The sequence below is a fragment of the Crocodylus porosus genome, unplaced genomic scaffold (genome assembly GCF_001723895.1).
Source record: "Crocodylus porosus isolate Cpor-Errol unplaced genomic scaffold, CroPor_comp1, whole genome shotgun sequence".
Lineage (NCBI taxonomy): Eukaryota > Metazoa > Chordata > Crocodylia > Crocodylidae > Crocodylus > Crocodylus porosus.
Genome location: NW_017728926.1, coordinates 18,615,907 through 18,630,344, shown reverse-complemented (window position 1 = coordinate 18,630,344; position 14,438 = coordinate 18,615,907). Strand labels below are relative to the sequence as shown.

Sequence of the window (14,438 nt, the reverse complement as noted above, 5' to 3'; positions counted from 1 at the left end):
CTTACTTCTGATCCATTGAATTGCATCTTGAATCTACCAGAGAGGGGCAGGTGGATGAAGGTGTAAGGGTGGCACTGCTGAAGCTGGACACAGATGGGTCCCGCCCGATTGGAGAGATATCGGACAGCTGCAAGAACACACAAAACCGCTATGGTAAGGCACCACCCTCAAGGGACCACAGCCCTCAGAACACCCACCCCTCGCAGCCTCAAGTGTTCAGACCATGGAGAAGTGTTTGTACCAAGACTGATTTTCATACAGGCTCCCTCAGCCCAGCACTGCATGATCTGGTTCTGTAATACTGCATTACTTTCTTTATCCCCTGTTCCCAGAGCCAGAGCTCTCAAGCTGTTCAGTTTACACTCTGTTCTCAGGAAATGCTAATAAGAAGGCAGATGCCTGACCAAAGCAGTAATGGTAAAAGGTGAGTGCAGGAGACTTCCTCCACATCCCTCTTCTTCCTTGTTCCAAGACTCCAGGGCCAGGGAATGCCCCCACCTCCAGACTCAAGCTGAACAGAACAAACCAAGCCCAGCATCGGCTGGACCATTCAGGTACAGTTTGGGCCCTTGGCATTTTGACACTGTAGATAGCAGAACCTTTACTTTCCATGATCATTCAATACACAGCACTGACAATTATACTTCAGGTCACCAAACATTCAGTCTTGCAATTCCTACAGGTATTTGAGAAAGGGACAGACAGAGTATTGCAGGAAACAACACTGACCTATTGCACACTTGGCTGATGCCATACTGCAAACGCCTTACCTTACAATCACTAATGCTGTTGTACACCTGGTTAAATTCACGGTTGAATGTATGGGTGAGAAGCTGGAGGCACTAAGGAGAAAAAAAGAAGAAACTAGACATTTCCAATTAGGTTTCAGGAGAAAACAGATCAAACAGCATGGAATCTACCAGTACCACTTAGTTGCTCACTAAAGTATCAGTGAAATCCAGACTGCACATGTCCAGGCAAGTCCAGTCATTAAAAAATTCACTCAAACAGAAAAGGCACACGTTATTCACATAGTGCAAACGTTTTACACACAGAAGTGCTAAGAGTTTGCCCACAAACAGGGGACCGGACTTGATGGTCCAAAAGACCCCTTTCTAAATCTACATTCCTAACAGTATAATCTCAATCAGCATTTCCATTTCACTGAAGGGAGATGGGTTTTGATTGATTGAGGGAATATAAAACTTTGGCCGTAGGAGCTTCTTAAAACAAAGCTCTGCAACGCACAGGACTCTCGCCACGTATGAGACAGCAAGAGATATGCACATCAGATATGAAAAGAATAGGTTCTAGATAGGTTCTAGGTCCCTAAAGTGTAAATGAGTTATCAGGGATTTCACCTACCCAAGAAATCAGTAGGTCCTAGTTAAGGTCAAGAAGTGCTAAGGTCCTAGCAGCATATTGTCCCTTGCCCATCAGATCACCTACTCCATTGGGAACAATAACAAGGTCTACCAGAGCCTGATTTGTAATGACAAAGTTGTGCAGGGGAAAAGGCTTTTGTATTTTCTGCTGTGACTGGGCTGTAGGTTTTGGTGTCTTCTCACATGTCTTTCCTGCCTCTCCAGTGCCACATACTGGACCTGTCCTGCTCTTTCCATAACCTGTACCTTGGTGGCCAGCTCTTTCTCCCGATCCACCAGGCTCTCAATGTCTGTTGAGTCGTAGCCACTGCTTTCGCTGGGTGTGACAGCACTCTCAAAAGTTGTGGTGGAGATCTGGGAGGAGATGCTAGTAGAGGTGCTGAGGGTCCCACTGCTCAGACTGGGGGACAGCGAGTCACTCAGGGACTTGGGGATGCTGTCGCCAAGCTTCTCACGCAGCAGCAGGAAGTGACGGGTCTTTTCCACCTGAGAACCAACAGAACAAGCACCAACTCCAGGATGGTCCTTACCCTTGAGCATACTGAGATATGCTTCCCCCCACTAGGATATGACAGTACACAGCAGAAAGGGATTGCAATAGTGCTAAAAGGCCAAGTGTGGCCTCTGCTAAATAGAGCAAGACCCTGTGTTGAAGGTTATGCTCAGTGGCAGCAGTACCACCTCTGTATTCATCTGGAGGGAATCTATTTCTGGCCTGCACCTCTTGAGCTCTCTCTCAGTTTGAGAAGTGAAGAGTGGCTGCTGAGAGGCCCATGTCTCTCCCACCCTTTGCTCCCTCCCCCTCAAGTACCTCATGCAGCAGCTCCAGTTTCTCCAGTTCCCACTGGTGCTCTAAAATGAGGCTATCACCACGGGGCCTCCATCCGGCCAGGTTCTCTTCACCCCGGACATATGCTACAGACGTATCCAGGACTTTCCTCCTCCTCCTCTGCATCCCTGAAGAGTCAAGAAAAAAGTAGCATAGATGGGAGGGAACAATCTAGGACAGACTTCATGCACAGGGATTGATAGAGCACCTGTGCTCCCCCTACTTGACTGACCATAGATAAAATCACCAAGATCACACCTGGGGCAAGGCCTCCATAGATCTCTCCATTCTGAAAGGCTGAGGGCATTAATACACATCATTTTAATTCAGCCTCCTGCACCAACCCAGAAATATTACCCCACTAACCCCAAGAACTGAAAATCCTGTTCAGTCCAAGGTAATAGTCATTTTTCTCCTCAGAGGCCTTATGTTTGATATTTTTCCAGTTATCATCAATCAAAAGCCTTGCATTTCAACAAGCAAATTTACAAGCTCTCAAACTCGCTTCTTAGGAAAAAAGCCTGTATCGGGGGATCAGAGGAACCTTTCTCCTGGCTCCCTCCCCTTTCCCACCCTTGTCTCAATTCCACTGATTTGAAGGAGCTAGGCCTCAAATACTCTCCTTTCTTGATCCCCACAGCCAGCCTCTGTCACAGTTCAGCTCTACAATTATGACAGTACCTCTGCACTGCACACGAACTGCTTCTCTTAAAAAAGAGGAAGATTTATTTCCTCTGTGCATGAAAAGTCATTACTTTCAAACTCTCCATCTGCCATAAAACCCAGAGATGTTAACATTCCCCAGCTTGAATGAATGGGCTGTTACCACTGACCTGGACTTCCTGTGTCTGCCATTTTGCACAAACTCAGCTCATAGATTCCGGTCACTCGATTGCTGTTTACAAAAAAGCCCACACAGGAAAAGCTAGTTATAATGAGAAATCAATCACAGTTGACACTCGTGTCTTTGAAGATGCTTGACACCATTCTCATGATTTACAGGGTCCTTCAGCCTCCAAACTTATCAACCGCATTTGCAAAATAGAGATCTTCCCCTGACTGCAAAGCTGAGAAGCAGCAGACAGCCCGGGCCCTAGAACAGACACTTCCACTGAGTTCTGCTTTTTCCTGTTTCCAGCACATTAGCCTTTGAAATCTGCCAATTAAGCAGATTTCAATCTCAGACCAGCATTCTCCACATGCAAGCTGGAAAGCCTAAATATTCCTTTCTACAAAAACACCCTTTTGCTTTTCAAAAGAGCTATTTGAAGAGGCAAAGCTGGAGGCAGGCAGTTTGGGTGATCAGTTTGCCTCAACATAAATCAGACTACCTAATTAAGGAAAGCTGTTTGCTGACCAAAGGAGCTGGGAACTGCAGTGAAGAGCCTTAGAAGAAAACAGCTGGTATTTTCCTTTTTTGATCTGGATCCAAAACACATGCTCTGATCCTATGAAACTTACGAGTCTGGCGATTTGGAGTAGCCACTGCCAAAGAGACTGCGCAGTGAGCGTGGTGGTGAGATCTTGGCATCTCGCGAGTAGAAGACCATACAGACATCCTTGGTGATGACGGCTGGCTGGATGCAGTGGTCAAGCTAGAGCGTGAACATATGACTGTTTACACTACGCAGCGAATCACGTGTGCCTGTGCCCACCTATATGCTTAAGTGTACGTGTTCTCTCTGTCAGTGGGGAAACTTCCTCATCAGGCTTTTTTAAAAACATGCTGCTAGCTTTCTAGGTGCATCCTCCACATTTGTGACCATACTACAGGGAAAGATAGGTCTCCTGCACACAAAACCAAGAGCCAAGCCAATGCATGTAGGCGATGAAGGTCCTTAAATGGAAACTTTCATGCTAGGATATCAAAGGACTTTGCAAATACAGAGAAAGACTAACAGAGGCAGAGAGGCTAACTGTATTGATGGGGGACAACACTGATTTGATTTTATACCATTAACCAGACGTTACTGCAGAAAATGCTTCTATCTGGTCCCTAAGATATAACCAGACAAGGGCTGAAGCAGGATCATTTCAGCAGATTCCAGCATTCAACGGCAACTTGGTACAGCTGAGATGATAGCCAGAATGCCTGCTCCTTACTGTACTAGTTGTTTCCCTTCACCCGATTCCAAAACAGCTGCTATGGGGCACAGTGTACACTCACCTCCAGGTATGCTGACAGGGTCATATAAATCTTCTCTCCATATGGTGTCACGCGATTGAGGAGGAGAGAGTTGTGCAGGGAACTATCCCAAACAGCCTCAAAACGATAGAAAGTCCTGAAGAAAACACAACAGCAGCTCAATAGGAAAAGCGTCTCTGTACCCCTGCTGCAAGTCAGTGCACAGGGCCTCTTCCTGAACACCATCAGCGGGTATATGTTTGTGATTACCAAGGGTTGGTTAGGCAAGGACCACCTAGAACTGGAAGGAGGTCCAGGTCTTCTCCACCCCCTTTGCAGAAAGCACCCAGGATTATTCATCTATATCTAAACTCCTGGAGTTAGTTGTACCCTCATCTGTGAGGAAGAAGTCTACTCTAAAAGCAAGCAAAATGCTGAGAGGCTACAGAAGAGAATTAAAAGCCCTATCAAGCCATAGAGGAGTGGGGATAAAAGGGGAGTGCATAAATAGACTGAACTCTTCCTGAGTGCCTAGGTTGCAATTCTACCGTCAACACACAAGGAAGGATCCTTTTCCATAACCCAGCACCCTTGGCCTAAAACATGTTGTGGGCTTAGTAGGTAGATATCCCCAGCTAAGGGGAGTGTTGACCCAACTCTCAAACCACAATAGAGATGCTGTCTGCACTAAGCTACACAACAGGGTAGTAGCTTCTGCAGGCGAGCAGAAACATCCAAAAGCATGGCCAGCCTTTTATTTAAGCTAAGAGCATTTCTTTTCCTGCAACCCACCTGCAAGCTGCTCCCAAATACCCAGCTCCAACCTCACGCTGAGGCAAACCATTGCTGACCCACTGCAGGCTGAACTAAGAAATCCTTTCAGCTGGCCCCGTGGAAGCAGGCAAGAGCTCCCAGCAACTTGTTCGCCACTCTGGGCAGAGGTCAAGTGCAGTTTTAAGCCAGCTACCTTAGTGAGTGGGAGGGAACTGAAGCCTCAGTGCCCAGTGCCATCTAGGTCACTCTCTCAAGTCTCCAAACTGGACACCAGATGCTTCCGGCTTCCCAGCCGGCAGAGATTTCTTTCACCAAGTTCCCTTTCAGAGAAGGACCTTTACACTAACATTCTCCCTTCCTAAATTTCCAAGGGGTATTGTAGCCACATTACACTGGGCTATTATAGCCTGCACTCCCTGGGGCACACAAAGGCTCCCCACCCCCCCCCCAACTTAATTCTCTGTTATCCCTGTGTATGGTCCCTTTTCCCCTGCTCCCCAGTGTCAACCAGTCCACTCTAGTCCACAGTGGACAGCTGGCACAAGGAAACACTTGACATGCATTGACGGCCCACCGTGTTCCTTTCTACAGCCAGCTGGATTGCTAAAGAGCTCCCATGCCAGTTCCCAAAAGTGAGAGTAAAGAAACCAAACAGAGGCAGAAACTACAGAATGAAACAAGGAAACGGGCAAAAGAGCAGAGGCGATAAGTAAGATCCTGCAAGACACCTGAGAGGCAAGGATGCTGATCTTAACCATGGCATCCCATGAATTTCCTCTCCTCCAGATGACCTGTAGGTCAGAGTTAATCAGGTATACAGTAAGCTGTGGATCACACTTTCAGCCTAGCCAATTAATACTGCTCAACAGCATCAATTTGCCTCAAAGTAAATAATGTGGTTGTTCTGCCTTAACTGAAGACAGACAACTCAAACCCTTCCCCCTGCTGTTACAGAGGAGCAGGCCTTGAAGGCCAACCAAGTAGGAACTCAAGGGGAACTGCAATGTAAGACCTCGCTCTTAGGAGGCTGAAGAGCTTGCTTTCTACCTGTCATTCTCCAACCCACTGCTGAACTGTGTGAACTGAAAACCCTTTCCCCTCCCAAATTTCAATCATTTATCACATTTTTGTTCTAAGCAAGACTTTTATCCTTCAGCTACAACAGCTCTGCAGAGTCGGAGGGCTGCTCCAGGTGATCTGAATCAAGTTCACAGTGGATCTCCAGACCCATATTCGACTTCTCCTATCATTTACTTCAGCTGAAAGTGCTCCACAGTCATTGCTGAGCTCAATGTGCTGCAGAGCCAGGATCTTCAACACTTGGTTACTCTGCAGTTCCCCTAAGGTTTGATGTCCTAGTACCAAACAGTGCCCATACTAATGCAGTGAGGCAGCATGCAGAAATCAGTGCTATGAACAGCCAGTGCCCTGTCCCAGAGGATTTCAGTGCTACAGTATAGACCCCAAGGGTGTCTCTGTCTGGGAAAGGTGAATCTTAATGACCACAAGAGGCTGCTGTGACACTAGTGGAAGTGAGCACAGTGTGGAGAGGTACTGCGTGAGCTCTGCTTACATAGCCCAGCTCAGTACCTCTCATTGGGCAGCTCAAATACTCCTCAAGAACCCCACCTGAATAGGGACAGTCAAGGCTAAACTCCATTTGTCCTTGCATGAAAATGAGGTCTTGGCTTGAGATCACCTGAACCTCTCAGGCTGAAGAAACAAATGGAACCTGGGTCTCCAGAGAGGATCAACAAATGCACCAAACCCTGCCCAGGTTTTGCACCCTGTGCTGCTGAATTGGACTTCCCACAGCAGGGACAGAGGCAGTGCCTGAAGAGACTCATCCTACTCCAGTGAAGTGAGGCATTGTGAGTGAATTCATCAGGAAAGCATGACAGCCAGGTGAGGTTTACCTTTAGACAGCCACTGTACTTGTGTGTTTGTCACAGAGGGGGAGAACACACACAACCCTGCCTCATCCAAACCAAACTTTTCTAGAACAGATATGGAAGGAGACAGACAAAAGCTAAATGTGAGCAAACCTCTTGAAAGTTCAACACAGGAGGTGACACCTGCAAAGGAATGGGAGTGCTGAACAAGGCAAAGTAGGAGGGAAGTAAGGAACAGCTCTGGGAATCCAGCGCTGAGGGATGGCTGAGTTTTTAACTGAATGTTAGTGTTAAAAGGTGACACAGCAACAGCACTGGAAAATGAGAACTTCAGCCAAACCAGTGGAGCACAGGCAGCAGCAGCACAAGTTGCCTGACATTGCTCAAGGCTGCTTGGCTGCAACCAGGAGATGCCTTCTTAGTGTAAAAGGCAAGTCCATCCTGTGTGGTTTTTGAATGCTCAGCTTCTCTGCTCACAGGCAGACTGTTAATTATCAACAACAGCGCTAATTGTGGGGTCCAGCTCCAACCTAGTACTGGCCACCCAAACAGCCTAATAGTTACAGCTGCATTCACGACAAGCCTGGGCGGATTTGAACCAACCAGTGGTTGAGCCACGTGATTCCTGCCCTGGGACTTTTAAATGCAGCCAAGTGTTCTTAAAAGCTGTTAGATGCTAAATGCTAGCCATGGCTGTCTAGGGTGGGAAAAAGGAGGAAAAGGCAGGAGAATTAGATGTACAGGGAAATTCCTGCTGACTCCTTTAGAAGATCAAGGAATGACTGAGGAATGTGTTTCGGTTGAAGGTGAAGGAAATTTGCCTTCACATGTGTTCAGCTACTGAACTGTATGTACACGGATAATTCTTGATGTATGAGGGAGGAGGAAATGCACTCCCAGACAGGGCGAGAGGTTTGCTGACAAAATCCGCTAAAAGGGAAATGGCAGCAACACAAGTGAGACATAAAGCATTCTACTCCATAAGAACCTTTATGTGCAAAGGAAGCAAACAGAAAATACCTAGGCATATCCTTATCAAGAAAGAGCCTGTAAAAACATAGAAAGAGCTTTCGTTAGTGCAACCAAAAGCAGAACAGACAAGCAACAGCTGAGAGGAGCAAACAAGCAGACCAAAAACAGCAACCAGAAAACACATCAGCAGATGATGAATGAACAGAACAGATATCCCTGACTATGACAGAGATTCCTCTCTGCCACCCACCCATCCCCTTATCCAGCAATCAAAACCTGGCAATCTGGTGTCTCAGCTTCATTTCAGTCACCCCCATCCCACCTCCAAGAAGCTTTCCTGACAGAGATAATGAAGAAATTTCCTTGCAACTAGGGAGCAATAGGGATATGCATTTCCTACTTCAAAATTCATTGAGATCTGACTGGAGAGCAGCAAGCGGCTTCCCACAGTCTGGTTACAGAGCGATCAGTGCCAAGATGTTAAAAATAAAAAAGCACCACCCCCTCCACCCTATCAAATGGGTTCCACATCTCTCCCTTTCTGAACCATAAAGGAATTTTAATTGCATCTCCCCATCTCTCCTCCATCACTGTCCCTCCTTCAAGCTCCACTGTGTTGTAGGCTTTGCAAGGAAGTGTGCATGCAGTCACGGTCACTTCTCCTTTTCTATTTATCTGGACTTAACAGGGACATTTAGATGCTTATTCTTTACTGGAGATCACTTGAGTGTTGGGCAGCAGATATCCAGGTTTAGCTACCCAGCCACACTCAGCAGTGCCTGCAGTTCTACGGTACCCTCCGAATACCCTACAAAGCAATGGATCTCTCTATGCCATTTTTCCCTATGTTCCTCTTCTTTTGCAGGGGGCATTCATTCTCTTCAATCCAGAAATTCTCCAAAATTTTAGTTTTACCGTCAACTTGTAAGAAATAAGACATGGGGCCTAATGGTCATAATGTTACCTGCTATAAAAACAGAGGGGGCAGCATCCCATACTGCAGACAGCAGTCCTGACTCCAAGTTTAATATTAGAGCAGCATTCTCAAGTCCAAGTCTGTAGCTGAAGAGACAGGAGCTATTGTGTGGAACGCCCACTAGTATTCAATAGTCTGTGAGGAGATGGGTTGAAAAGCATTTCTCCCCTCAGTTTTGATGATAATCTGCTCTTTGAGGGAGGTTCCTGCTCTGCACCCAATTTACAAGCCGGGCAGACAGAAATCCGGCGAACGAGGTCAAGTGACTCAGCTGATGTCAGAGAGGGGAGAAGCCCGGCCCCCGTTTGCAGAATTCTGCCTCAACAGCCCTTTGTTGCAGATAATGAAGCACGGAACTACCAGGGACATGAAATCACGTCAATAATGTACTCTCCTTAGGAGACATCCGCAGCCCAGCCCCTCAGGAGAGACGGGTTTCTCACAGTGAAGAACAATCGCTTGCAGCCAACACTCCTTTATCATTTAAACGACACTGCAGCAACACTTGCTTTGATCCCTCACTGGATGGAAGAAGGAAGACGGCAGGTCACTGCAGCCTTTGAAACAGCGCTGACATGCCACTTGATTCTAATGCACAGGTCCTTCACAGGACCCTGCTTGTTTGCATCTGCGTAAATCCTCCTCCCTTCCTGCGACTCACTGGGATAATAAAAGATGCACGCTAAGAGGCTGGGTTTCTATGAGCAGGTCTGATGCTTTAACACAGTGGAGGCCAACCTTTTTTTTGGCAGCTGTCCCCCAAAGTAAGCCCCACATCCTCCCCAAATGCCACTCCAAACCCCTTCCCCTACCCAATCTGCTGCTCTGCTTTCCGCTCCCTTCCCAATCCGCTCCTCTGTTTTCCACTGCCTGCACTATCTGTGCTGCCTTCCCCTTCTCTGATCTGCTGTGTGCCACACACAAAGGGTGCCTGTGCCACAAGTGGCACTTACGTTGCAGGTTGGCCACCCCTGGTTAACAAAAAAGCCTTTTCTGGATCCCTGACTGCATGTCCAAGGACAACAGTCCCCACTCTGGGATTGTCCTTGTACTTTACTGCTCTGTCTTAAGTCTCAATTACTATTTCAACCTCCTGGAAAAACTGTTGAGGCTCCTTTGAAGTTTCCCCTTCCCTCCTCCTCTCATAGTACTTACAAATGGAAAGGAGTCACCCAGCTGTAGTACGAGGAAGTCCCCAGTGTCTGACACGGGTCTAGGCAGATCTCTAACAGGTGACACCAAAGGTTAATACCCATTGTTCACCTGTGTGCATTACATCTACAGGCCTAGGAGTCCACACTGAAGCACTGTCATCCTTTCCAGCCTCCCAACACCTTCCCAGCAGTGCTGCACAACTGAGGCCTCTAAGGTTCTGAACCAGAAGGACTCCTTACACCCACTTCCTCAGCCTACCTGTTGGAGCTGTGAGATGACTTAAGGTACTTTGCAGAGATGATGTTCAGAGACAGAATGGCATCCACAGCAGCTTCATCTACCTCTGCTTTGTTTCTGATGCGCCCTGAAGAAAAAAATCATGCATCTTCTGATTAAACAGAAACTGGAAGGCACAAGAGAAAGTGCCGTTTCTCAAGTGTTATTTTATCCCGGGTATTTAGACAGGTAGTTCCAATTAGCAGTTCAAAACCATATTTTTTTCTTTTGGTGCCCTTTCAAAAGTACTGCACTTCTGCTCTATAATTTGAGAGTGACAGAGGAAATAACCGGAAAGAAAAATCCTCATTTTTTGTATGCTTGCCTTCCTCACACGGGATCACCCAACCAAGAAGTACTCACCAACTACCAGCTCTCGCACATCTTTCCAGTGCAGCTCATTGCCTTTTTCATGAATTATGGTGACTGTGATCCTTCGCTGGATTCCCTGGTGGGATTGAAAAAGCACAAAACTGAGAGGGGAAAAAACCCACAAGACTCTCCAACCCTTTAAGTCAAGCACATTTAGCAAGCACAGAGTTGACCAACATTCAAGTCTTGCCTGTCAACAGTCTCACAAAGGTAAAGAAGTATTTGTGCTCTCCTTGGTGATGAATACACTTCATGCAGAAAGAACCTGTTTGCAGATCAAAGAGCAGCACCTATGCTCTTCTCGCTTCATCTTAAGAGCGATTTTGCACTCCAAATGCCCCCAAAATGGCCTCCCCTCCACTCCCAGGAAAGGTACAAGTACCTCATGGGGAAACAGCAGCCAGCTACCCAAATCTCAAGGAAAAAGGCAGCATGTGTGATACTCTGAATTTTTAGACCACAGATTCCAGCAAACCCAACTTTCTAAAAGCAAGCTGACACATAGGCATTCCATAATGGAAGAAATCCCTACTACTTATACCCAGACAAGTCACTTTGGAAATTTACAGACAGACTCCAGGATTGGGGGGTAGGCAAGGGGCAGTTTTAATTAGAGTGGCTCTGAGCGCCACTCTAATTAAGGCGCCCAGAGCACCTCGTGTATCAGCATCACCATGCTTCAAAATGATGGCAGGGGCGATTTATCTAAAGCTCATTCAATGAGCTTTATATAAAGTGCCCCCACCACCATTTTGAAGCGTGGGGCCACTGATACATGAGACGTTGTAGACTGCTGGAGCGTGGTAGTCGCCATGCTCCAACAGACTTGATTAATTGAGTCTGCTCCACTGTGCTGTAATTACAGTGTGTCAGAGCAGCCTCCCTGCTTGTGTACAGACACTCTTAATGCTAACTGGAGTTCTCAACAGGTGTTGTCCACATACGTTCCACTGTGGACAGGAGCACTTTCTCCAAGTCTTCAGATTAACATGCAGGCCCTTGGCATTTCTCTGTGCCCTCGTACTAAGGTCTTAGAAGACGGCATGAGCCCAAACACTGCTCAGTTCCTTTGCCATTAGGGAATCCAGGTGTAACAAGGACCCCAAAGGAGGAGGGAAAAGGTCAGGTCAGGGGCAGATATGAACATCACTTCTCAAAGAATTCCAGTTTTGCAAGGTAAATCACTTTTCCTGTGTGCTTGCCCACTAGCAGTTACACAAGGTAAAGAACCATATGTGCTGCGCCTGCTTAAAAGACTGCACTACAGCCTTGCCAAAAGCAGCAGCAAACCCTCAGTGCTTCACTCGGAAATAGAATATGGACTTAATGCAAGGTGCTGTCCCCTAAAAAGCAACACAGTCAAAGAAGCTGCCTAAATACCACCGGGGGAGGTCCTAATTAGAGAAAACTCAACACAAACCCTAATACAGTCTCATACCCACACCAGGATAATCTCACCATTAATAATAGTGCTTGACTTTGTAGCATTGATTGACAAAAGAAAGAGTCTTTGAGAAACACTGAAGAGCTTGGCCCTTTGCAAAGTAAGAGATATAACCATACAAATATCTGTCCCCTGTACACAAAGAGCTTGGCATGCCAATTGGCCCTCCCAGCCTAGGCATGTACCTGGTGAAGCAGGAATGTCCCCTGGCAGGGTAGGCCTCCAGTGTGATCAACGATAGCAGGGATGTATCTGAGGGAAGCACAGGAATGAACATCCTAGATTAGAGGTGGTCTTTACAGAGCAGGCAGCAGGACACTAGATAAGGCACCTCTGACAGAACACACCGGTGATACAATACCCTGACAAATGAGGCTCCTTCTGCTAACTCACAGTCAGCCTCTACTCAACACGGACTTCTCCGTGTACAGTGGTATTCCGCAGGAAAAGCTCTTTGTAAAGCACTGAGGATGAGGTCAGTGCAGTTCCTCTCAGGGGAACTCTCCTGTTCTGTAGCATGGTTGAGCTCAGTGCAAAACCTGCTGGACTGAGCTCTGGAGAGTGAAATCTCTGGGCATTCAAACAGCAGATGCCATGGGTTTGTTGTAGCAGCACAAGCATCCCCTGGACACTACTCAGCCCATGTGTCTAGCCTAATTTAGAGAAACAATTCTGAGCACTGTGAAGGAAGGCCTATTCTCCACACTTCCAGTCCTTGGCCTCTCTGGTCAGGCTGCCAAAAGCGAGGACAGTTAGTATCAGTTGCATTGATGGCCCCCTCCACTTTAACTGGAAGAAGACCAGTTTCAGACAAGGCAACACAACCTCCAGGTGACAAGAGCCACGAATAACTGACCTGGACTAAGCAGAACCCAAACTGCAGGGATCTGCACTCGCACAGACCACTATCCCAAATGTGATTAAAAATGGACTCACTCTCCTGTTGGCTCCAGCTCGCTGATCTCAAACCAAACAAGGAGGTCATACTTGCTCACGCTCTGGCCCAGGCTCGTTTTGCTCATCGTATTAAGCTTTGTGGCTGGCACTTAAAAAAATACAAACACCGTTCTCACACACTGCACAGGTAAAATGAGTCATACAACACTTTAGTTCTGCAATATCATCAGAGCATAGCAAAGTCAGAAAAACCTCTAAATGTGTGTGTGTGTGGGGGGGGGGGTGGCAGCGGGTGTCACACAACCGACTCACCTGAAGTTAAAAAGCCGGGAAGGACACCAGCTAGGCAATGGAGTGACTAAGGAGTTGTCTTTTAAACCAAGAGTCCCTTCCCTCCCTCCACTGTCTATAAAGAGATGGAGGATCAACCGTGACTATGAAACACTATAAGAGTTTTCCCTACTGAAGCAAAGAGCGAGACACTAAGTGAAAACAGAAGGCCAACTTTCCATTAACCCACACAGCATAAAATTCACCTTAAGTCACACATACAGTCATCATCTATTACAGTAAGGGACTTGTTTTAAACAATTCGTGAAAAGGGTCATTGGAGCTTCCGTTTAAGGTCACCTAAACTCCATGAAGGGGTCAGGGCTCATGGCACTTACCCTCATGGTAAAAATGCCTAGACAATGCTGGCATGCGACAGACTGAAGAGAGTGTCCACAAAGGATAAATTCACTATAAATAGAACCTCTGTGGATCCATGAGTGGGAGGGTCCTGTGCCACCTTAGACACCCACATTTAGAAATAGGCTATTTTTTTTGCATTTGGTTTAGAATCCTTCAGATGCAGCACTGAAGCCAGTATCTCCAAATTATGTTCTCAAAACAACACCACCTACACTGCAGAGCCCCTTTCTGACCTCCAGGGAGACCCATTTCAGCCTCTGCATGCTTGGAGTTTGGCCCTGCCTAGGTCTGTTTATCTTTGCCGGCTCACCTTCAGCATTCAGGAGCCTTCACAAAAAAGAGACGGCCAAGATCCCAGAGACTCCAGCACTAATTTAGGTTTGATGACTTTTATATGTTACACCAGAAGGTATATTAGATTGTGCACTAAACTGAAGAGGTTTAGAGGAGAGTGGTAAGCTCTGCCATTTTTAGATACAAGGTGCACATTTAAGGAGATTTGCCAGGACTACTTCCAGAGCAAAAGGTCCTAGAATCAAGCTCTGTGGCTCTCTTTATTCCAGGCTTGTCAGTTCTCCTGTCAGACTTACTAGCTCCTTTCATGACTAATGAAGAGACGAGCAGTGCTTTAAAGTACAAGACAGCAAT

At 46.9% G+C, this 14,438-nt stretch overlaps 1 protein-coding gene across 9 annotated transcripts in view; it reads right to left on the bottom strand.

Annotated features, from left to right (window-relative positions):
- The window catches only part of KIF1B (kinesin family member 1B), a 140,947-nt gene that overhangs the window by 7,953 nt on the left and 118,556 nt on the right, over positions 1 to 14,438 (bottom strand). For all 9 annotated transcript variants that reach the window (XM_019541656.1, XM_019541658.1, XM_019541659.1 and 6 more), the window contains 11 exons: positions 13,137 to 13,245; positions 12,386 to 12,452; positions 10,748 to 10,832; positions 10,367 to 10,472; positions 4,382 to 4,496; positions 3,676 to 3,809; positions 3,048 to 3,109; positions 2,197 to 2,342; positions 1,632 to 1,871; positions 771 to 842; positions 6 to 127 (listed from right to left, as the gene is read on the bottom strand). In XM_019541656.1, coding sequence (XP_019397201.1) covers positions 6 to 127; positions 771 to 842; positions 1,632 to 1,871; positions 2,197 to 2,342; positions 3,048 to 3,109; positions 3,676 to 3,809; positions 4,382 to 4,496; positions 10,367 to 10,472; positions 10,748 to 10,832; positions 12,386 to 12,452; positions 13,137 to 13,245 — 1,258 coding nt within the window. The remainder of the gene's footprint in view (positions 1 to 5; positions 128 to 770; positions 843 to 1,631; positions 1,872 to 2,196; positions 2,343 to 3,047; positions 3,110 to 3,675; positions 3,810 to 4,381; positions 4,497 to 10,366; positions 10,473 to 10,747; positions 10,833 to 12,385; positions 12,453 to 13,136; positions 13,246 to 14,438) is intronic.